This window comes from Ptiloglossa arizonensis, chromosome 12 (assembly GCF_051014685.1).
Source record: "Ptiloglossa arizonensis isolate GNS036 chromosome 12, iyPtiAriz1_principal, whole genome shotgun sequence".
NCBI classification, from domain to species: Eukaryota; Metazoa; Arthropoda; class Insecta; order Hymenoptera; family Colletidae; genus Ptiloglossa; species Ptiloglossa arizonensis.
In genome coordinates this window covers 830,490-853,049 of record NC_135059.1, presented here as the reverse complement: position 1 = coordinate 853,049, position 22,560 = coordinate 830,490, and the positions used below count along the sequence as shown (strand labels likewise).

Below are 22,560 nucleotides of genomic sequence, written 5' to 3'. Positions count from 1 at the left end.
ATCCTGCATATAGTCAAGTTAGTAGGTATTAAAACGTTAAAAATTTATATTCGATATTACTCACTTAATAGAGACAAATATCCGGTGATTATAAAATGACTTTTTGTACACAAAATAGAACACACTGTATATAACGTTAGATATTTCTGATAACGTTTCGTGATAATTGGTCGTTCCTTTTTTTTTGATCGACAAGTCGGTTACACTGTGCTGCAGTTAACGCTTGTATCGACGGTACTGTCAAAGATACCGAATACTGCAAATTGACGCATATCTATTTTCATTCTGTGTGAATCGATCTGCTCTGTTACCTGCCGTGATATTATTTGCGACGATAGTCTATTAAGTATGTACTTGATAAGTGTGTAAATTTAAGTTACACCATTGTGCTGTTGATAATGAAAGCAACGATCGTATATATCTACCTATGTACCTTTATCGTCCGTATAATACCGGATATTAGATATAAATTGGACGTTTCTACTTCTGAAATGAAAAATTCATTTAAAATTGATATTTCACATTGTATGAAATTGTTTAAAATTTTTTAATTGTTCGTTTACATAATACGGAGAATAATTTCAATATTTCGCAATTAAAAGTAATAATCCAATTACGGGATATTTATTTCTCTAGCTATTCGGAATTGAATTGTAATTTCACGCAATACCAATTTCTAGCACATTGCAAATAGATACATACTTATATGTAGAAATAAACTCGACAGTAAACGATGTATAGTGTTATTTTTTTGTGATTTTGTATTCGATAAACTTGTTAAATTATTTTTTCGTTTAATATCCGTTTTACAGGTATCCAAATCGATATTGGCTATTTATTGTAAAATTTACATTAACATTAAGTATGTAAATCAAGGTTAGACCAAAATAACACGATAACAGATATTCGTTTTAAAATCAGACTTTATCGGTATATGACGATTGTTGCAAAATAACGCGCAAAATTTATTGGCCACGATGGAGGAGAAAGAAATTGTCCTTGAGTGGGAAATTTTTAGATAGTATGCGAAAAGAATATTCCAGTGATTTCTACTCGTGCTATTTTTTCCTGTTATTTATTGTAATTTCCAAAGTGGTCCTCAGGGTCGAATCAAAACTTTGCTAAGGACGTTTCGAAACTGAAGCGCGATTTATACGTATAAACGAAACGTTGATCTTCGGCAATAATTTTCTTATTCCTTTCGCTATTTAGGCAATACTGAACGCGTGTTCGAAAGAGCTATAAAAAGTCATCCAACTCTTATGTAATTTATCTACTTGATGATATATTGTCACCTTTGCGGGAATTCAGGGTAATGTGAACACTATTAGTTTAATGTTTCGTGTATCGTGGTGGATAATTTTTTCGTTTCTTGTATCTGTGTCCGTCATTAGTTACTACTTACGGTGTTATAACAACGGGTAAACGTTACGTTATTTTCTTTGTTACTACCTTGGCGTTGAGCATACGTCCAAGATACGAGACTGTTAGTTTCTTTACTCCCAAAGGTAGAATAAATTATTTTTACCGAGTTATTACATACTCGCAACGATGGTGCCTTAAGAATAACAAAATCACCAAGCGGATCATGTACAAGGCACTCTATAAAAACTCTATAAAAACATTGTTTCTAAAAAATCTAGTTCATGTTAATATAGGCACCAATATTTTAAGTCGGTGACAAGCGAGCGTATACTGTATTTCTGTTTTCAAGCATAACAATACTATGTTTCTCTTTACGTACATTAATTTATGGCGTACAAATATTAGTCCAATAAAGTCTAGTCATTTACGTCGCAAAGAAGTATTGGACACATTTTTATCTAGACAACGAACAACGAATTAGAACAAAGAATAATATTTTACGTGCAAATCATGAATAAATATTTATCCGGATAAAAATTTATCTGGATAGATGATTATTCGGATAATAGTTTATTAGAATAGCGTAGATGGGCGAATAAATATATATTCGTTATGTAAACGCAAAAACCATCTACATACGTATACATAGGCAGATAATAAATAAATAATGACGATAAAGTTTATTTCGCATTATGCTTCGAACGAAATACCCAAACTGCTCCATTGTGCAGGGAATACGAGCAGTATATAGTCAAAAAGTCGTCCGTCAAAAAGTAACATTTTTATTTTAGCGAATTAACTCAACTTTGCCCATATTTACCCCTTGCTCTCCCTAATATTACTCGCAGGATTCGTCGTCTCTCTTTTTCCGAGGAACAAACATCATCTCTTTCGTATGAAGGAGTACCGTTTGATACGTACACGTAATTCTTTTCGCAATGTTACGACGAGCAACGATACGTCTTTAAGAGTGTAGTACAGCACGTATTATACGAGGGCGAGGGTGATCAACAATGGCGGCACGACCTCAGGAGGCTCTTGCGTTCTCCGTTCTCTGTTTCCGACGCCATTTTACGTTGATTACGATGCGGTTAGCTCCTTCCAGTTTCCCACCATCCTACTTGCGTCTCGCCCAGAATTCACCCCCTCGAGTGCTATCCCTTCTCAGCACTTGCTCGTTCTCTACCACAACGTTTTGTCTTTATCTGTTTTACTGCTTGTTTGTCCCCCCTCCCGTTCCCCTTCTACCTCTCCATCACCCTCTCCCTCTCTTTGGTTCTTTTTTGTAGCCACCGCCTATCATCCTACCGACCGAACGTTTAAACACGGTGCATATCGAAACCCGGCGCGTAATCGCTTCTTCTCTTTTTGCGCGTCTCTGACACGCGTTACGTCGCGAGAAAAAAAGAAAAAAAAAAAAAGAAACGGAAAAGAAACTCAAGAGAACCAAGAACAAATCGACGCGAGTATGAACGAACGAAGGAACGAATGAATAAAAATCCAGTACCACGCGATCGGTCGCGGACCAAACGGACGGATACCTAAGCTAAAGTGGACGAGCTGAAGTGAGCGGCGAAGAGAAATGTGGACATAACGTGGCGGACGTCGCCTAAAAGCTCGTCCGATAGGTCGCATCGCGGTGCGCTCAGAACGTCGTCCTTGGAGTTGATTGTCGTAGATCTTATTATCCCCTCTTGTTCCAAGGAGGAGCCGAGTTACAGCCCGGGGAGTGTGTACGCGTACATACTCTCTGTCCGTGTTCATTCGTGCACGTGTTTGCGCGCGCGTGTATACCTAGAGGTTAGCCCGACGAAGGGTGAAGTCCCCCTTGTAGCCCCGGGCCAACCTTGTTAGCGCTAATGATGGAATTCACCGTGAGATGCGCAGGCGAGACAAGTCAGACCTCGTACTTCCGGATCTTGCTTCCGCGATCGTCGTTCAACGGCCACGATTATTCCGCGATCGTTTTATCGCGGCCGTTTACGGCGACGCGCGCGATAACATTTTTCGAAAACGGATTCTCGTTTCGGCGTTACGTAATCAAGGTAGGCCCATTTGCGAGAACGATCGCCGAACCATTGGAAACGCGATCGTACAGCACGAACAAATTGACAAGTAGTATCAAAGAGTTAAAGTGTCCCAACGAGTATATCTACGATGGTGTAGGGACGAGATCACGGAACAATGCAGAGACGGACGAGGGACGACAAGGAAAGGGAAGAAAAGATAAATAAAAATAGGGGTGAGTGTTTCGGAGCAACCTCAGACTCCGTTAGCCTTGGAAAGCCATTAGACCGGAAAACGAGGTAGAATCGCGGAACGCAATGGCGTCTAGAAACAAACGACGGCCGATAGGAGCGAACAAGCAGTGAATCACCTAAGCACTTGTTTACCAAGAGAATCAAGAATTCAGGGATGCCGTTCCGAGTCTCGGAATCCGGCCCCATCGGTTTTCTAACCCCACCACCGGCTTGTACACCACTACCAAGAGTCCTCGCCTCTTTCTCTCTCGCTCTCTCGTTCTCTCTCCTTCTTCATCCGTGCTTTCTCGTTCGCGAGTTCTCGTAGTAGGAGAACACTATCCGTCGCGCTACAGGCACGCGTCCCGCGTAGGAAAAGGACAGAACGTCGAATCGAAGGTTGGGAGTCGGTTAGTCGGGAGTGAAAAGCCCGCGAGGGGCGGCGGCGACGACGGGGACGGCGACGGCGACGGCGACGGAGACGGCGACGGCGACGGCGACGGCGGTGGCGGTGGCGGTGGCGACGGCGGCCAGTGGTAGACTTGGGGAAGGAGAGCCGGGAAAGCGGCACTAGAATCGCTAAATGTAATTCGGTTAAAAGGGTTTTAGCAATACAATGCATATAAACATGAGTGCCCCTCCTCCGCGTTCGTCTGCACGCTCCACTCTTGCGCCCGCACTCAACAGTCAACCCTGCTAAACACTCGCGACCACCGTGTTCTCCTTCAGACTTCGAGCAAGATTTTCATCGTCGTCGTTCTCCAGCGCGATCGGATCCCGTCTGACTACGAAATCGTGTGATTACGTATACCCAACGATCCGATCGAACGTTTCTCCTAAATGTACGCCGACTCTTTGGAAAAAAAAACTCGTCCGTGCCGTGATCCTTACCAATTGGCACGTATTGCGTTCCGTAAATTGGAAATCGAGACGAGTTTCTTCAAAATCGGTATACGTATTACCGAAATGTAGAAAACAATCCGCTTAGATTTGTTTAAAAGATCGTTTCGCTATTAGTCGTATTTCGTATCGCGTAACGATCAATAGCTACCATAAAAATGAGATCTACCGACAAAAGTACCGATTTCTCTCGCATCGTGAACATCACTTTGCAGCATTCCTCGTAGCACTTCGCGTTACGATACATTTCCATAGATCGTCCATCGGAAAACCTGAAACAAAGAGTCGCTGTTCCGTTATTATAGCGTATCGCGAGATTGTTCCATTTAGTCGGGTTTTTTCTCTTTTCCTTTACATCGTGCGATTACGCGCGAGAAGAAGTTCCGTAGTGTTCGCCGAAGCAAATGTTCTCGCGAATGTTCTGGCACCAGGCCATAATTCCTATTATGCTCGTTGCTATAGTCGAACGAGCCGCCGCTCGACAACCACCGAATCTTTGTAAAGCTTTTTCGGGGAAACACGAACGTAGGAAGCCGTGTTACGCATCTCCATCGGGAATCTTTCTTACGATCGTCGCTCGCGACTCGTCTTGCTCTTTGTAAAATTTCCTACGAATCGTCGACAACTCCGTGCAACGCAAAGATCGCAGTTTTCGAACGAAAAAGCGAAATCGTACGCTCTCATCGTAAACGTTAACGCGTCCTGTCGTTAGTTAAGTACAGCGGAGCGAACAAACTTCTAGACCGATCCGTATTCAACAAATGCAATTTTTCCTTTTCTTTTCCTTTCCGTTCCTTCGCTGACGACTGGTTTTCCAAACGGGTGGCTTTCACTGGCTGCGGCTAGCAGAAGCAGTCATCCGCGAAACATCGCGGAATTTGTAACGGGGAATTAGCATATCATAAATACTGATGATCCTGCTTGCGTACGCGTACGGTAACCGGTGAGTGGGAAGCTTATGATCGTGTCTTCTTCGAATACCGAGTCAAGTTTTTCACGAGAACAAAGACTCGTTTTACGCGCGACATAAATCTATACGATTAAACGATCGGTTTCGCGAAAAGAGTGCACGGGACCGCGCGAAAGTCCATCCGAGCGCAAATCGGAAAGATTTTTAGGCGGCTCGCCGTTACTTCGTCTTCTACTCGCGTCGTATGGGCATAGACGAAATTGCAAACGAAAGGAAGGAAAATGGAGTAAAATGTTTCTTTCTCCGATATCCATAATTTATTTTAGGAACTTGTTGCGACATAGTATGACGGTATCTTCGTATCGCACTCTCTACCTTGTTAGACGTACACGAATAATATTTACAGTTACATCGTTTATCATAAATAGGTACGTGTCTCCGGTTTAAGTAGATCTAGAGTAACGTTCGAGTAAAGTTACAATCGTGAAGATAGCATCTTTGACGCGCTCGATTCTCGCATTTCGTTCGCTTTTATACAATTTTTGCAATTCGTTACAAACGACACACGTGTGCACGCACACGCGCAAACACACAGACTCATGTACACGCGCACACACGCCCATAAGCACACGCACAAGTCTATACGTGGCCTAGTTTATTTTTTTACCTTCGGTAAGTGTACTGTTGCAACCCGGAGTAGAAATTGTGCGCGGGTTTGGATGCGCACTCGTCCACAGCAGTGGTCTACTTGTAAACATTTTGGAACATTTTTCGAGGCAGCACCGACCGGGATCTGATAATTAATTTCTCGGGATACGGTCGTCGGTATTTTGTTTTGTTCCCTATATTTACATACAAGTTTCGCAACGTTACAACCGGTATACATATAGTAAGTATGTACATGCACGCGATTCTTATTTCGATTTGTCTTCAGTCTAATCGATCGTCGTGACGTTGAATCCCCTTTACGTATTGTATATTTTATCCTTTATACGGGCTAAAGACCACGTGTTCTCATTAAACCTTCGTTCGGGACCGATCGGGTCTAACAATAAGTGTACCACCAAATATCATATGCGGCAAGTCGATGGAGAGGAGTAACGAACGATAACAGCTTACGTTACCGTTCGTTCATATTCAGCAGGGTCTTACGTTAGCTATTTTGGTCAGACTTTTATACCACGTAGGGCCGATAAAGTGGTTCCTGGAGTTCGGTCGTGCTCCTCTGTGTTTCTTGCAACGTTCCTTTAGCATCTTCCTGCGGACTCGGTGAGTTCGTACTTGGATCACCTCCGGTCTCCCTCTCGGTACTTCTTCCGTTTCCAGTGTCTTCGCCTTTGTTATTTGTACGTGCCTCTTGTTGCGCCTTCTTACTCCTTTTCCACTTCATCCGTCGATTTTGAAACCAGATTTTCACCTGAATTCAAACACATCGATCATCCGTCAATTCGTTCGACGAGGATACATTCAATGTGACAATTAGCGATAGGACTAATGCCGTACCGATACCATCGATACCACATAATGAAATACGATATTATATCGAACCATTTTGATTCTTATACCAAATCGGTCGATAAGTATCAATTGTAACAGCACGCATATATTTGGTATCCATTTTTTAAATCGATACCTTAGCAACGAGTAACGATCGACATCAATATCAATCTACACAAAACGAGCAGCTGTAAACAGACATAACTTTACTCAATTATTTCTATTGATTATTTCATTAATAATTACCTGCGAATAAAGCTTCAAATATTTAATTATACTTTGAACGATGAGATATTTTAAATCTTACTTTAAAATCGGATTTTTTCAAATCCCAAGACCAAAAATTACGATCAATTCCCCAAGACGACTACTTAAACCGTTTTTCGTGATTATCGCTAAAATCTTTGCGAACACATTATCGCATATAAGGAAGAAATGCTGAACCTTATCGAAGAAGTCGCCAAAATGTGAAACGAAACAACAATCTCTAGGAAAACGGAGTTTTTCAAATATTGAAAAGTTACATTATTAGCTTTACTTGTTAATTGGAATCGGATCGATTCCATTGAAAATTCAACAAATTCAATTACCGTAATTATTAATATTAATAGCAAACAGATACTGCCGCAAGTAATTAGATAACCTAGTCAATAAGAGTATATTACTTATTACAGTATTTCCTTTCAACTGCTTATTGCATACCGATTAGACATGGTTTCTCATTTTCCATACATTTACCACAGTATTGACGCCTATTCGTTTTGTTACGGTATCGATATCGAGCACGAACGAGCTATTGCAATTGGTATATCGATACTTTTGTGTAGGGTTCGATACGGTTTGATATTTATTTATTTATTTATTTATTAGTCTAACAGGGAAGGTTCCGTTTGGTACGAAAACGAAGGGAAAAGAATGGAAAGAAAATAAATAAAAAGATACTTTGGATATAGTACATGTGGAAGTATAAACAATTGATAAAAACAAATTAATCTAAAAAGAAAAGAACAAAAATAAACAAGGTTAGCCATGATTTAGCAGGTTCACGTACACGTTGAAACAGGATAGGGAAGAGTAAAAAGATTCGAGTTGTTTCCAAAAATACATAAATAACATTGTGCGGTTCGAACAATCGTTACGACCGCACTCTGTACAGAGTGCGATGAAATTCGTCGTAAAAAATTGCAGACCTTTTCAAAAATCTAGGTAGAACTACAACTAGACGGTATTTCGGAGTAAGGGATGAAACCATTTATGCAATCGCACAAAAATAAAAGATCGAAGAGAACTCGGCGTTTTTTAAGCGATGGTAAACCAAGATTACGTTGCATGATAGTGTAATCGTGACCGGAGATACACGAATTGGAACAAAGAGATCGTATGCAGGACATTGTGCCGAATTTGTTCGATCACGTTGCACTGATATTTGTAAAAGAAAATTGTGATCAATATCTCAAACTAACTAAATCGATTTAACCAATGAACGATAAAGTAATTTGAAAATCTTGGTATTTCTAAAATATCTGAAAATTCTACGAACAAGATCCAACGGTTTACGAGCAATGGAAGTCATCTCTTTAACGTATGGTGGTAAAAAAAAGAGATTCGAGATGAATAACATACCACAGTCGTATCATAAATCACTACAAGACGATATTACTAAATTACTTAACAAAACGATACTTTATAAATCCGGTACCGATAGTATCGACGCGGTATTATATTTAGCTTCATCGCTACATGGAAGTGAACGAAAGGAAAAGACCGAAATCGCGAGGGTGAACGAAACAAGGACGGATTAAAACATCGAACTGGAAAGAACGCGACAACATTTTGTTTCGGTGTAATCAAATAGAATCTGTTCAATCGTTTCAAGAATTCGAGCATTATAGCCACTCATGCGAACCGTATCGCGAGATCCTTCGAATCGTTGCGAACGAATATAGAGACTCGATGTTTCCTCCTCCAATCCCGTAAGAAAACGATGTAAATCTTTCGGGCAACATATCATGCGCTCGAACCGACCCGCTTCAGCCCCGTCCCGATTACATCTTCACCCTTCGGGGGAAACGCGCGTGCCTTCTTCTCGCGACCGAAGATACGTATGTACCTATACTTATGAGAATACCGCGATACGGAAATACCGAAATATCGAGGCGCAAATGGAATCGAACGAATATCGAGAAAGCTGTCTTTTTCCTCCACTTCTCGAGATCGATCCTCCACGTATCGAAATATCGATTAAAAATCACGCCAACGTTTCAGATTTCTGAAACGTCGGTTCGATTCTCTCTTTCTCGACCATCGTTCGTCACCGACGCTGCAAAGAAAAGAAGAAGAAGAAACAAAGTGACGCGAGGCAGAGGCGACGGTGCTTCGATGTTCGAAAGGTACAAGCTCGAGATAGAATCGGTTAAATATCGAAACAAATCAGGGACTGAGCTCGCCATAACTCAGACTTTCGTCGCTATTTGCCAAGCGATCCATCAGAACACGTAAGCTTCGGAGTTATGTTTAAGTTGTTGAACTACGCGAGAGATTCGCTCGTTCGCGCATTCGAACCGGCGAAAGAGAAAGATCCTGGATTATTTCACGGATTTTTCTCGAGGCTCTTTTTCCTTTTTCTATCCCTTTTTTACTTTGTTCTCGACTCGATTCCGTTTCCATTCTGTCGTTTTCGATTACGCGACTTCCCGAGCTCGCGGCAACGCGTTTCCCGACACCCTATTCAATGTCTCTCTGTCTTACGAAAATTCGGACACGTTTCCATCGAACAGGATTTTGTAACACGGGAATTTTACCTGCGTCTCCGTAAGCATCAGCGAGGTGGCCACTTCGAACCTCTTCGGTCTGCTAAGGTACTTGTTCTGTCTAAATTGTTTCTCCAACTCGAGAAGCTGTTGCGAGGTGAAAGCAGTTCTTGGTCTTCTAGTTTTGCCGAGGAGAGCGTGCTGGGCGGCGCAACCTTCGAGCAGACAAGTAGCACACGATTAACCAGACTCTTTCGTACATACGTGGTGAAAAAACATCGGAAAGGAAATAATAGGGGGGGGGGGGGAATCGTTATCGTTACGCGCTATCGATAATCTCGTCTCGTATAAATACCAATCGGGGAACCAATAAAAATCATCGAATGCTAATGCAATTATCGCGAGTGTAAATCCCTATGGGTCGCGATGGTATGATTTGGGGTTGGAAACGGGGGGTAGAGGACTAGGGTGGCCGCCCTAACGATTAGCCCTACGAACGACTCTTGGTCGCATTCGAATCTCTCCCCTTATGGTTCCACGGGCGTAAATCGAGGCGAGGTTTAACCTCTTTCGTAATGAGAGACGCCGATGCTTTCACCGATCTCAAGAACGTTCTCGAGGTCGGTGTCTTTTCGATTCTTCGAAAAGAAGAATCTTGCACCGGGTCGCGTGCAAAATACGATATAATAACAACGATCTTATGCTTATCGAGTGATCACTTTTGTCGATTATTATCCATTTTGTAGCGAAAATCGTTTCCTCCGGGTACTCGGACCCAACCAATTGTTTCCAATTCAAGAAAACTGGTCCGATCGAAACGCGCGCAACGTTGAACAATGAATATCGGACAATTTACCAAATTTTCTCCTACTGTTGGTTCCAGCACACGACGCGCACCTCCCCCAACTTAACTAGCAAGTATGTGACCGGCTGTCAATGTTTGTACACATGGCTGTGTTTAGTCGCGCGTACACTCAGATTAATCCGGAACGCGCGATACCCTTATGTCGCTCTTAATCAGCCGCTTAATCAAACGTTCGACACCGGGGACGCGCTTAATTCTTTTACACGGGGGTTGCTGGTGCGCAGAACCGGGAATGTTCTCGTCGTGGTCTTCGTTCGGTCGAACGATCGACGATCTTTTTCGCGATCGAACGATCTTGGTTACGTTCCGCGGGAGGTTCGTTCCGCGTTCGAGATTCGAATCGTCATGCAACGTGTAACATTCCTCGATGCGAACGGTCGACAGCTTCGCTTTCTCTATTTACGTTATACATACATAGAGATATTAATCGTCTCCCCAAAGGGTGGCTTGCCACCCGCTGGGCACATATGGTCCGTATTCGGTGATTTTCTCCCTGTCGTTTCGTCACAATTACTATTTGGACGATTGCCTCTATTTCCCTTTATGATTTACCACCGTATCCTTTCCTCGAATTTGACGCACGGTTGCCGACGAGTTTATTCGAAGATACATCGCGAAACCCATTCCAATCAGTATCGTTCCGTACAAATCTACACGGTCTCGTTCGCGACACTTTCACGGGTAGATTTTTACCGATCTATTCGAATCGAGGAATGAGAACCGTTCGAATCGAGAAGAACAACGGGGAAGCTACCGAAGCTCCAGGAAAGCAAAGGTGCCGGGGAGAAATGGCACAAGTTATGACAGATGTCGGTAAACAAGAAGGGCGGCACCATCGAGTGGACAATCACCATTTTCGTACTCCTCTATGCGGCGTAAAGCAGTGGGGTGCCGTTAAGGTTAACGTCGTTCTCGTCCCGCCACACTTTTATCATGATAATTTAATTTATTTGGGGTCCTATTAGCCGCTTCACGCCAGGCCACCCTTAAATCATGCTGATCACCGTGCCGGTAAACACCAACCATTATCTGTACTTAACGCGACTCTCTATTCCCCGCTCTTCCCTCTCTACCCTACTACTCTTTCGCTCCACTTTCCCCTATACCGTTCTCTCCCGTTCTATCTCTCCGCTTTATTCATTATCGCCTCGATAAGACGACCGATGTTCGTCGCGTATACGAGTTCGTGTCGTATACCGGGTACCCTGCCAACCAAGCGTTTAATTTACAACTTGTATAGATTTCGATTACGGGTAGCGTAGGATTCGATCTCGACCAATCGACGAATTCGAAGCAGCAATTAATATTTATTCGTTTCGGTAATTAACGACTCGATAATCAATTTCGCGCGAAATATATTACAGCCGGTATAAATTTAACGAGATACAACGAAAAAGTAGACGCGAGATTGTGCAATACAATCGAGTGATTTTAATATCAAAATGCAATACCCTGTATGACGCACTCTCGATGCATTGCGCACGAGACAAAGAAATTCAAATTAATCGCACAATTATAAAAATTGAATTTTTTGAAAAGCGTTTCGTCTGCCTATTAACGAACATATATTGTTATCGTACGATCCACCAATGTTGCGTTAAGCGTATTTAATATTGGAGTATAATTGACCAAAATAGGCATATTGTTATCCATAATGTACTGCCGTAACGCATTTCCTTTCGACATACGTAAGTCCCTAAATTATACGTCGTTTAATCTCAGGTATCAGGATGTCCGGACAACACACTTTTATCATTTTAAACACGTGTCGGGAAATTAGCAGACTCGTCGCCACGAACGAACAAAAAGTAATTCTTTTCAAATGTATAACGTAACGATTCGTCGAATTAAAATAAAACGTATACATTGGATAAAATAATTATTCGATAGACGATAATTTACTATCGTTTGCTCCGTAATTGTCTCGCCGTTCCGCCGTCCCGCGTCGTGCTCCAAAATGTCCGCCCGCAAAGGGTTAAATGCGATACCAAACTTGTTACCTCGCTACACTCTTCCCAACGTTTTCACCGAGTCTCGTTTAACGCGGTTCCTCTATATTTAATTTTACCATTATCGTCGACGTCTATTGCTCCATTTTCCGAATAAATCCGACGTTAAGTTTCGATTACCACGTACTGACCGCACCTAACCCATTTCGTGTTCAACTTATCGTTACATTCGTGTATTCATACCTCGACTCTCGCGTAACATAGACGTTGAAAAAAATAAATAAATTTTCGAGTATCCACGCCGGATACGTATATACACCTAGGTACAGCGATGGTTACGGAACGAACAAGACACGACGCCCTAATCGTCCTCGTTAACCTAATCCGGTTCGGAGGTTTATTCGATCAAGGTTAATTGCTCGATGTACCTGTCCACGAGGGCTCTTCCGTGCACGGTATTTTCGACGACAAAATAAATTCTCTGACGATCACGAGCGATCGCGATATACGCGAGAAAATGGCAGCGATCCCAAAAATGCGCGACCATTGTGCGATCGAGAATTTTCGCTACACGAACGCGACTCTACCGGTAGATTCGATCGCGAGTGGTTATCTCGTCCGGTGGACAGCAATTATTCTGCACCGAATTGCAAATAGAAATTACCGAACCAAATGGACGCGCGTATGCGCATATACCTGTAGTAGAGCGAAGCGTGTCTCTAGCATCGTCCGATTTTCACGGCACAGTCGTCACGGTGAACGTTTGGTACGCTCGGATTCCTTTCTTTCTTTCTTTCTTTCTTTTTTTCTTTCTTTCTTTCTTTCTTTCTTTCTTCCTTCCTTCCTTCCTTCCTTCCTTCCTTCCTTCCTTCCTTCCTTCCTTCCTTCCTTCCTTCCTTCCTTCCTTCCTTCCTTCCTTCCTTCCTTCCTTCCTTCCTTCCTTCCTTCCTTCCTTCCTTCCTTCCTTCCTTCCTTCCTTCCTTCCTTCCTTCCTTCCTTCCTTCCTTCCTTCCTTCCTTCCTTCCTTCCTTCCTTCCTTCCTTCCTTCCTTCCTTCCTTCCTTCCTTCCTTCCTTCCTTCCTTCCTTCCTTCCTTCCTTCCTTCCTTCCTTCCTTCCTTCCTTCCTTCCTTCCTTCCTTCCTTCCTTCCTTCCTTCCTTCCTTCCTTCCTTCCTTCCTTCCTTCCTTCCTTCCTTCCTTCCTTCCTTCCTTCCTTCCTTCCTTCCTTCCTTCCTTCCTTCCTTCCTTCCTTCCTTCCTTCCTTCCTTCCTTCCTTCCTTCCTTCCTTCCTTCCTTCCTTCCTTCCTTCCTTCCTTCCTTCCTTCCTTCCTTCCTTCCTTCCTTCCTTCCTTCCTTCCTTCCTTCCTTCCTTCCTTCCTTCCTTCCTTCCTTCCTTCCTTCCTTCCTTCCTTCCTTCCTTCCTTCCTTCCTTCCTTCCTTCCTTTCTTTCTTTCTTTCTTTCTTTCTTTCTTCTTTCTTTCTTTCTTCTTTTTTTCTTTCTTTCTTCCTCCCTTCCTTCCTTTCTTTCTTTCTTTCTTTCTTTCTTCCTTGTTATTTCTGCTCTCGTTCCATTACAATCTCCTCCCACTCTTTCCTTTGCGCGCGCTCGGCCGCTCTCTCAAGCGTCTTTCCGTGCCTGGGTTTCGTGGTTCGATGTTTCTCTCTCGCGCGTCCACCGTTCTTGTTCTCGTTCTCGACTTCCGTCGATGGGTGTGAGCCGTGGTGCGCGCGCGCACTCGCGAGATCGTTCTCCCTCTCCTTGTTTCGCATAGCGGCGGAAGCTCCGCCTGTAGCCCCGAGTCCTCGATACGACCCGCCTCCGAATTCTCAACCCCTCGCGTATAGGAGGTGAACGAAGACGAGCGAGAGGGTAACGTTGGCGGTATCCTACCATCTCTCTACACCCTCGATCGTGAGACGTCATCGAGACTCCTCTTTCCCTGCGCCACGGTTACAGGATCCATGGTAGCGAGGGGGTAGAAAGAGCGCGACGACCTGCCCAGCCCGCCGCGGAGGAAAAAGTTAGCCAACTTTCGGTCTGAGATGATTATTTTCTCTGTCCGAAATGGTTGGATTTAATTTCAAACTCGCTTCGCGAACTCGCCACAAATCACGTCATAAACATCCAGAACGTTAACGTTTACTTTTACCCATCGGACCGCTAACCGAGAATCGCTCCACGTTTGCGTTTCTTCACCGACGCGTTATCTCCCGAATGCGACACCGTCGTTGACACTCTGTTCTCTCCCCTTTTTCGACGCGCGATCGGTGGTACCCTTGCATTTTAACCGCAAACCAATGCGACCGAGAAACGATTCATTTGTAAGCGTCCTTTAAGCGTCAGATGCGCGCGACCGTGATCTTCTTTTGCTACATCAACGCTTTTTCACCTCTGTTCTTACGGCAACGCAGCGAACACGTTCGACGTTTGTAAATTTTACCACTAGGTTCGAAAAGATTCTACCAATTCGAACTTGCCCCATCGTCGAATCAAGCTTCCGCTCGATTTTATCTTGCTTGTACATTTTTAAAACGTATAGAGTGTTATCTCTATTACCTTGCTCGGGCTAATATCCTGGTACCCTTATTTTTTGTTCACGAACCGATACGAACGAAGAGCACTTCGCCGTTAGACTCGAGAAGATTTTAACAATTCAAACTCGCTGGATCTACGCGACCGGGTGGTTTCTTTTGCTTGTACTATACAGAGATCGTAAGTTGCCAAGTCCCTGCATACCGAACGACAAAGGGCAAGGAGATTGGGCCTTTGCTTCTATTACGTAAAATATATCGGGATTATTTTACGAAAGATACGAGTAATTGTTTCGTTTCGCTGATAGTTAATATTCCGAGTCTATGTTTACGCCAATGCGTTTCGATCGTCGCTCGTTTTCGCTTCGTCCACTCTGTTTCGATATCTCTTCTTCGCGACATTCATCGCGCTAGATTTGCATACGCGATCGCCTTAGCCAATAACGAAATTGCGTGTAATTGCAAACAGGACGACCGATCCGATGCGTTAACGATTTACGATCTCTGCATAGTACGGTAGAAAGAACAGGAGTTAACATTTTTAAACGTCCTAACACCTTTATTTTTTGTCCGCGGACCAAAAGATTTCAACAAGATTTTAACAATTCGGACTCGCCGAATCGATGCGGCCAAGTTTTACTCGATTTTCTCCTGTTTGTACACTCGCCTTTGTAAGTCGATCGCGTATGCAAGTCTAGCGCGATGAATATCGCGAAGAAGAGACATCGAAACAGAGTGGACGAAGCGAAAACGAGCGACGATCGAAACGCATTGGCGTAAACATAGACTCGGAATATTAACTATCAGCGAAACGAAACAATTGCTCGTATCTTTCTTAAAATTATCCCGATATATTTCGACCAATAAACGCGGTTTTACGCCACATAGCCGAATATGGAGGAGCAAGTCTTATTCGTGGACCAACTACAACGGAGAACAACAATATCAGTGCGTGCACACGTGGATGGAACATCGCCGTATCAGTGAGTGCACGCGTCCAGAGCTACCGTTGCGATCAAACCAGATCATAGAGATATAGGACGGTGCGTTTGGCCGAACGTGGAACGTTACACATCGGGTAACCAAGATCTGTTTGCTTGCGGGCGGCCAAACTAGCTGGCAGCTAATTCAGAAACACCATTACCGCCTATATGCCTATAGATAGGTAGACTGATGCGACCGCTACAGCTACCGCCACCGTCACCGCCACCGCCGCCGCCGCCACTCCGGTCGTTTTCAATGTTTCCATCCATCCACCTACGTTTCCCAACACCTTCCTCCCCCAACGTGTATACGTTTCCGATGTCTAGATTCACGCGCGATGCACGTGCCTTCTCGATTAAACGCACCACCATCTTTACGCGCGAAATGTATAATTAACGAAAATAGTCCATTAACTCTTCCACTGAGCGATATCGCGCGCAAAGATGAATAGTTTGCACGTGCTCGCGCAATGTCATGCGCGATTATGTCTACGCGATCGCTGGTACTTTCACGTGGTTGCCCGATAACAACGTCGCGCCCGATCTTCCTCGTGATTTCGAATCGAATTCCACGAAATCGCGCTCCGAAACTCTGGGAACAGAAACACGTTCAACGTTCGCGCGATCGGAACTGATTTTAGAACGGTGATCAGCGACGAAGGTGTTCGCGTTAACGAGAAATCGACCATCGTCTACGAAAACGGATCTCCGATGAGCGAAGGTAGAATTTTTCACGAGCATCGAACGTTCGTTGCGTCAATTCGAGGAAAACAGAGGCAGAAACACGTCGTAATCGGTCGTAATCGAAGAACAAGACATTGTTGCAAATGCGCGCGCCTCGACGCTTACGGAAAATCTTATTTTTAAGGAGCTTTCTACGAGTGAAGAAGTACAACAAGCGATGAAAATTATCTTCCCTAAAGATTCACCTTTTTCGCGTGCTACTTTATGTACTGTTACTTGCGTATTCTGATTCCAAACACATTTTTTTTTTAACTTATCTTCTCAGTTTCTTCGACCGTTTTATGTTCACGCGTTAACTTGGAGGTTTAAGAGCAGCCTCTGCGATACGATCGGTCGTACCTCGCAATTGAAAAATGTATTCTTTATATAACGGTATCTATTCTATTTATGCGCATGATGAAAGCGTTTAATAATAATAATAATAAGTGGAATAGCGTAGAGGTCACGATTGACTAAACGATCAGGATCGAAGAGTACCTTTTTCATCGAAATTGGAAAATACTTGATCGGCGAGGAGAGATCAAACCGATTTGCGTTCTTGGATCGCTCCAAAGATGAGCGAAATTAGCCGTTGAAGCTGTCCGTAAGTCCGTGGAGTTTCCATGGCAACTCTAGAACGTCGGTACCGGCGGTACGCTATCTGCCGAGGGAAGGGCGAAGGGGATGAATAGACGGATGAATGACGCACAATTAACTAATTAAATCATCCACCAACCCTTCGCGTGCTTCATCTCTCGGGTATCATCCCCTTTTGTTGGCAGATCTCCTTCCATCTCGTCGACATCTTTGGCCATTGTTTTTTCTCCGTGCTTCGCAAAACGAGTCGTTCTGGTAAACGAGAGGAGAAAGTCGAGAGACGAAGCCAGCCGGTAGAAGGAGGGAGGATAAATGAAAAACAACGAAGAAGGGACGAGAATTCGAACGAACGAACAAAAGATACGAACGTCTATCGAGTATCGGAGTTTTCACCGGAAACGACGTCGATTCGACGACCGACGAGCGGGTCGTTCGGATAACTCTTAAAGACGATCGTCGCGGTGCGAACAACGGTGTCGATATCGCGCGAGTGGAATTAATTGAAATGTCGTGTCTTTTCGGTCGATTTCGATTAATCCGAAAACAAACTGGTGTCGCGTGGATAGTGAAACGCGCGGATACGAGAACAGTTTTTCGTATACACGAGACAGAGATATCGGTATTCGGGGATACATCGAGAACCGGAAGGTCGCGGAAATACGAGCGCGGCCGCGCTACCTGTACTAGTTAAATTTCGATACGACGAAGCTTGGCTCCAAAATAGATGAAACATGGTGTTGTCGCAACGTTGCCGCGGGCATAACGCGCGACAAATATTCCGCAAATAAAAGCTCGCATCTCCTGCTTTCCACCCTGTTCCCCCCTGTCAGCTCACGGTGCCGAGCCGATGAGTCGCGCACTCACCATTATTTACACAGCGTCGAGAGCGTACGAGGATGCGAGGGAATACGGTAGAAATAGGAAGAGAGAGGGAGAGGGAGAGTAGGAAGGACCGAACGGGACGTTACTCCCATCCAGCAATTTTTTAACAAGTCGAGTCCGTGTTCCCTGCCGACGCGATAACGGCCGCTTCAGGTGGGGCTGGATGCAATCGTTTTATTTTATTCCGCGAGACCGCTTTTTTTGTCCTCGTTGTTCGTTTTACGCTATCGGGTTTTCGCCTTTTTCGTCGACGTTGGATTGCTCGGCAACTACCAATCAGGATCATCTGACAGAAAGTACCCCGCACTCCGCCCCGAGCACCACTCTCTTTTTCTCTTTCTCTCTTCTCTACATCTCCTCCATCCCCCTCACTCTCTGCATCCACCCTCTCCTATATACACAGGCGCATTTACTCTTCCCTCTTTCCGCCCCGCTCTCTCGTTCTCTCTCTCTCTCTCTCTCTCTCTCTCTCTCTCTCTCTCTCTCTCTCTCTCTCTCTCTCTCTCGTTCTCTCTCTCTCTCACCTCCGTTCCCCTTTATTCGGATTCGGTCCATCTCGGCAACCTGGTCTGCTACGTTCACCGACCAATTTGTTCGATAAAAGCTCTCGACTGATTGGCTGGACAACGCGGCCACGGCTCTTTTTTCCAAGCGTGAAATTTACCGTGGTAACCGACTCGTCCTTTTCTACCATGGTTGCGTCTATTCGTTGCCTAGAGTCGGTACTTTCAATTCTTCCTTCGACGCGCCCGTTCCACTTCTACCGCATGTTTTTCTGCGCCATTTCTATCCTACGATTTGCTTCCCGAGTTTTCGGCGCGTTCGTACGAGGCATCGAAATACGATCGTCTCGAGCGCGAGAAGCTCCCGAAATGGCTCGAGACGGTTTCTTTCGGGAGACGCGAACGCGCGAAATATCCAACGCGGAAATGTTCGATCTGATGATTTTCCATGAGGATTGTACGACCGAACGGAACGACACGCGCGCGATACACGTTTCCACGCCGCGATGCGAAATTTCCCTTCGATATTATCGTTTGACAACCGATCTGAAAACTTGAGTAGCCGGTCAATATAGCGCGGTAGAGCGTTACATTAGGCATGTAAACACTCGTTATCTGCCCATCGTACGAGCAATCTGTCGATCCATTTCACGACGTTGCTACAGCCTCGCATTAGCGACAAATATTACGCGATACGTACGCGTATCAAACTAATTTTAACAAGTCAAATTGACTTCCTAAAGAAAATCACTGTCTTCGTCGTTTCCGTCTTCGAATCCACCCAAGAGAACGATAAATGCTCAGTTACTAAGAGCTGGCTATAAAGAATACCCCCAAGTCACCGAACGACGTTCATGATACGAGAGAAATTCGTTTTTTCGCGCGTCGATCAAGTTTTCCTTGTAACGACGCTATCGAGCGTTCGTACGAAATAGTTTGTAAAAACTTAAAAGCTTAAAACAATAGTTTTGCATTGATCTGGGAAGATTCCGTAGATGCATCGCGCAAGTCCACGAGCGTGTTTTCGAATGTGGTCGGATCGTAGCAACTTCCCTGTCAAAGAGGATCGTTATCGGATCGAGCGACGACGGTTATCGCGCGTGCTCGATTACCTCGCGAATCGTCCTCGAATTTTGAATTTGTCCGAAAACCAGTGACGTGGATACCGAACGATCACAGGGAAAAAGTATGCGTAAAGGAGGGACGAATGGGAAGAGACAAGGATTCGAAGGACGAGATCTTTTATCGTTTCCACGAAAATGAATTCGCGGGTTTGAATCGCCTCTTCGAATCATACGCAACGCGAAGGAAGTTCGGCAAATCGAGGACGAAGGAACGAAGCTACAAGGAGTGTATACTCGTTTAGAAAGCCTTTGGAGGCGGTTATTATACGACGGAAACTTACCGGCCAAATCGGCGGGTAATCTGGGATACAACATTCCGGTCCTGGCCAACCACTCGAGCTGAAGTGGATGAATATGATGCTGCTGAGGATGTGGTCCGGCGGGCTGCGAGTGTCCGACGGGTTGACCTTCCTTGTGTATCGAGTGAAACGCGCTGCCACCCGCGGGATGATAGTATAGTCCACCGGGGTGAATAAGGGGCCCGCTCGGATGCAAGAGGAGGGCTTGATTCTGTCGAGTTATCCCGGCACCGCCGAGTGCACCGTAATGACCGGTCGGTAAACTCGGATTGCCGTGAACACCGTTCCCGGTCGGTTCCTCTGATCCCGGTGAAATTGGGGGACTCGAGACCGGGCTGCGACTCGCGTTGCTTCCGGAACTGGCGCTTCCCGTTCGTGTGGGATCTACCTCGATCGACGCATCGTCCTCGGCGTTCTCCAGTCGATCGACGCGGAATCCTCCATTCCCGGTGGTAGCCGTGTTCTCGGCTCTGAAAATCGCTTTGCCGCGTTGGATCGAGACCGCCGTCGCATCCACGGATTCCGCGCGTACGTCGGACAAACGTAGGTCGTGTCGTTCGCCGGCATCGCGGACAAGTTCCAAGCTCGGTGAATCGGGTCCGTGTTGAATCGGTCGATCGAACGGACTCAAGAGGTTCCCCAGAGAGGCGTTTCGTTGCTCCTCCGTTCCACCGACGGCTGTCGTCGACGAAGCCACGGCCCTGGTACCGGTGGTCGCGATACTTGCCGCTACCCCAAGAGCACAGGGCGATTCTCGTTCGTGTCCGTGCGCGGAGGTGTTCCCCAAACACGGGCTACCGTCCACGGTGGTGTTCCTCGCGGCGAAGAGGAATCTTTGACCACGGTCCGAGGATCGATCATGATCGAGGTTCTCCTGTTTCCCGGTAGCTCGTCCGAGGAGCGCATCGATACAGAAAGACGTTTTGCCAAGGGTGGTGTTCCGTCTGTCGGTCGAATGAACCGTGTAACCTTGCGGCGAGATTCTACCTGGCGAACCGTCCGCACCTCGATAATGACTCGCCACCGCGGACACCATTTCCTCGGTAAAGCACTTCACACTCGTATTCTCCGTGTCGCGGAAGAATCCCGACGACTCGTGCTCCTGCTTCGCGTAGGAGGACCGTTTCGCGTCGTGTTCCTCGCGGTACCTCGACATTCGCGATCCGTCTTCGAGCTCCAACGGCGAACCGTTCGCTACGAAACGTACCTCTTCCGGCGTTCCGAGCGTGTCGCTTCTGGCCTCGACGGCGGTCGGCGATCTCGTTCCCTCCGATCTCGGCGAACAACTCCGACCGCGGCCACTTTGCGCGTAAACGGTACGCTGTTGACCCGTTTGCTGCTGCCGTTGGTGATGGTGGTCTTGTTGTCGCTGCCGCAAGTAGGAACTCTCCGAGACACCTTGCGCGTCGTAATGCATGCCTGACGCGCGATTACGCGAGAAACGCGTCGATACCGATGTCGTTAGCGCATGCTTCGCCGCGAGATACTCTTTCGCGAAACTTTTCCGTTTACGGCACTTGGAATAGTCCGACGACTCTTCGATACGATTTATCCACGGATGTTCGTGTATCTAGCGCCGATCGATGAATATCCGTACGGTGTATCGTACGGAGTGAAATCTTCGGATCGATCGATCGATCGTCCACGACCGATCGACCGATCGGATCGAACGAACCGAACGCGCACGACTCTTTTCGAAAGCACAGATTCGATTGTGAAAATTCGCGCGTCTTTCTCTCTCTCTCTCTCTCTCTCTCTCTCTCTCTCTCTATTTATCTATCTATCTATCTATCTATCTATCTATCTATCTATCTATCTTTCTATCTATCTATCTATCTATCTATCTATCTATCTATCTATCTATCTATCTATCTATATATATATCTATCTATCTATCTATCTATCTATCTATCTATCTATCTATCTATCTATCTATCTATCTATCTATCTATCTATCTATCTCTATCTATTTCTTTATCTCTCTTCCCCTCTGCCTCCCTCGCGTGTTTCGCGCGCGCGCGGATTTTTTTTCTGCTTTTTTTTCGAACCGAAACGTATCCCGGAGCGACGCGACGCGTTTCCAGTGACGAACGATCGAGCGTCAGTTTCGATTTCGCGGCGGATACGAGCGATTAACCCGACGCCGCGCCGCAAAGTGACGTCGCGAGGAACCGCGTGTCCGTAACGGGAAAACGCTCCCCTCCGCTGCTGCGTTTCCGCGGTCAGTCGATTCTGCCACGCCTATCGCGGCAAACCTCGCGATTCTGCCACGCCTACGGCATCCCCCTTTGTTCCCCTCTTTCACCGTAGCCCGTGTGTCGTCGGTTTCGAGTTCCGATTCCCGATTCCCGAGCGTCGAGAGCCGTCGAGCCCCGAACCCCAAACCCCGAACCCGGAGCATCGAGCACCAAGCTCCAAGCCCCGGGCGACGGATTTGTGCAG

General features: G+C 45.5%; 1 protein-coding gene across 1 annotated transcript; it reads right to left on the bottom strand.

Annotated features, from left to right (window-relative positions):
* Positions 1-6,589: 6,589 nt before the first annotated feature.
* Exex (motor neuron and pancreas homeobox extra-extra) lies at positions 6,590-21,535 on the bottom strand. The gene is made up of 3 exons (XM_076324218.1): positions 20,101-21,535; positions 9,714-9,877; positions 6,590-6,832 (listed from the first exon to the last, which is right to left on the bottom strand). Exons 1-3 carry the CDS (start codon positions 21,533-21,535, stop codon positions 6,590-6,592), a joined length of 1,842 nt encoding a protein of 613 aa, XP_076180333.1.
* Between the last annotated feature and the right edge of the window lie 1,025 nt (positions 21,536-22,560).

Coding starts and splice junctions, on each gene's coding strand:
- Exex (XM_076324218.1), bottom strand. CDS start 21,535: ATGCATTACGACGCGCAAGGTGTCTCGGAGAGTTCCTACTTGCGGCAG. Junction 9,878..20,100: donor ATTACCCGCCGATTTGGCCG/GTAAGTTTCCGT, acceptor GTCTGCTCGAAG/GTTGCGCCGCCCAGCACGCT. Junction 6,833..9,713: donor TGATGCTTACGGAGACGCAG/GTAAAATTCCCG, acceptor GTTTGAATTCAG/GTGAAAATCTGGTTTCAAAA.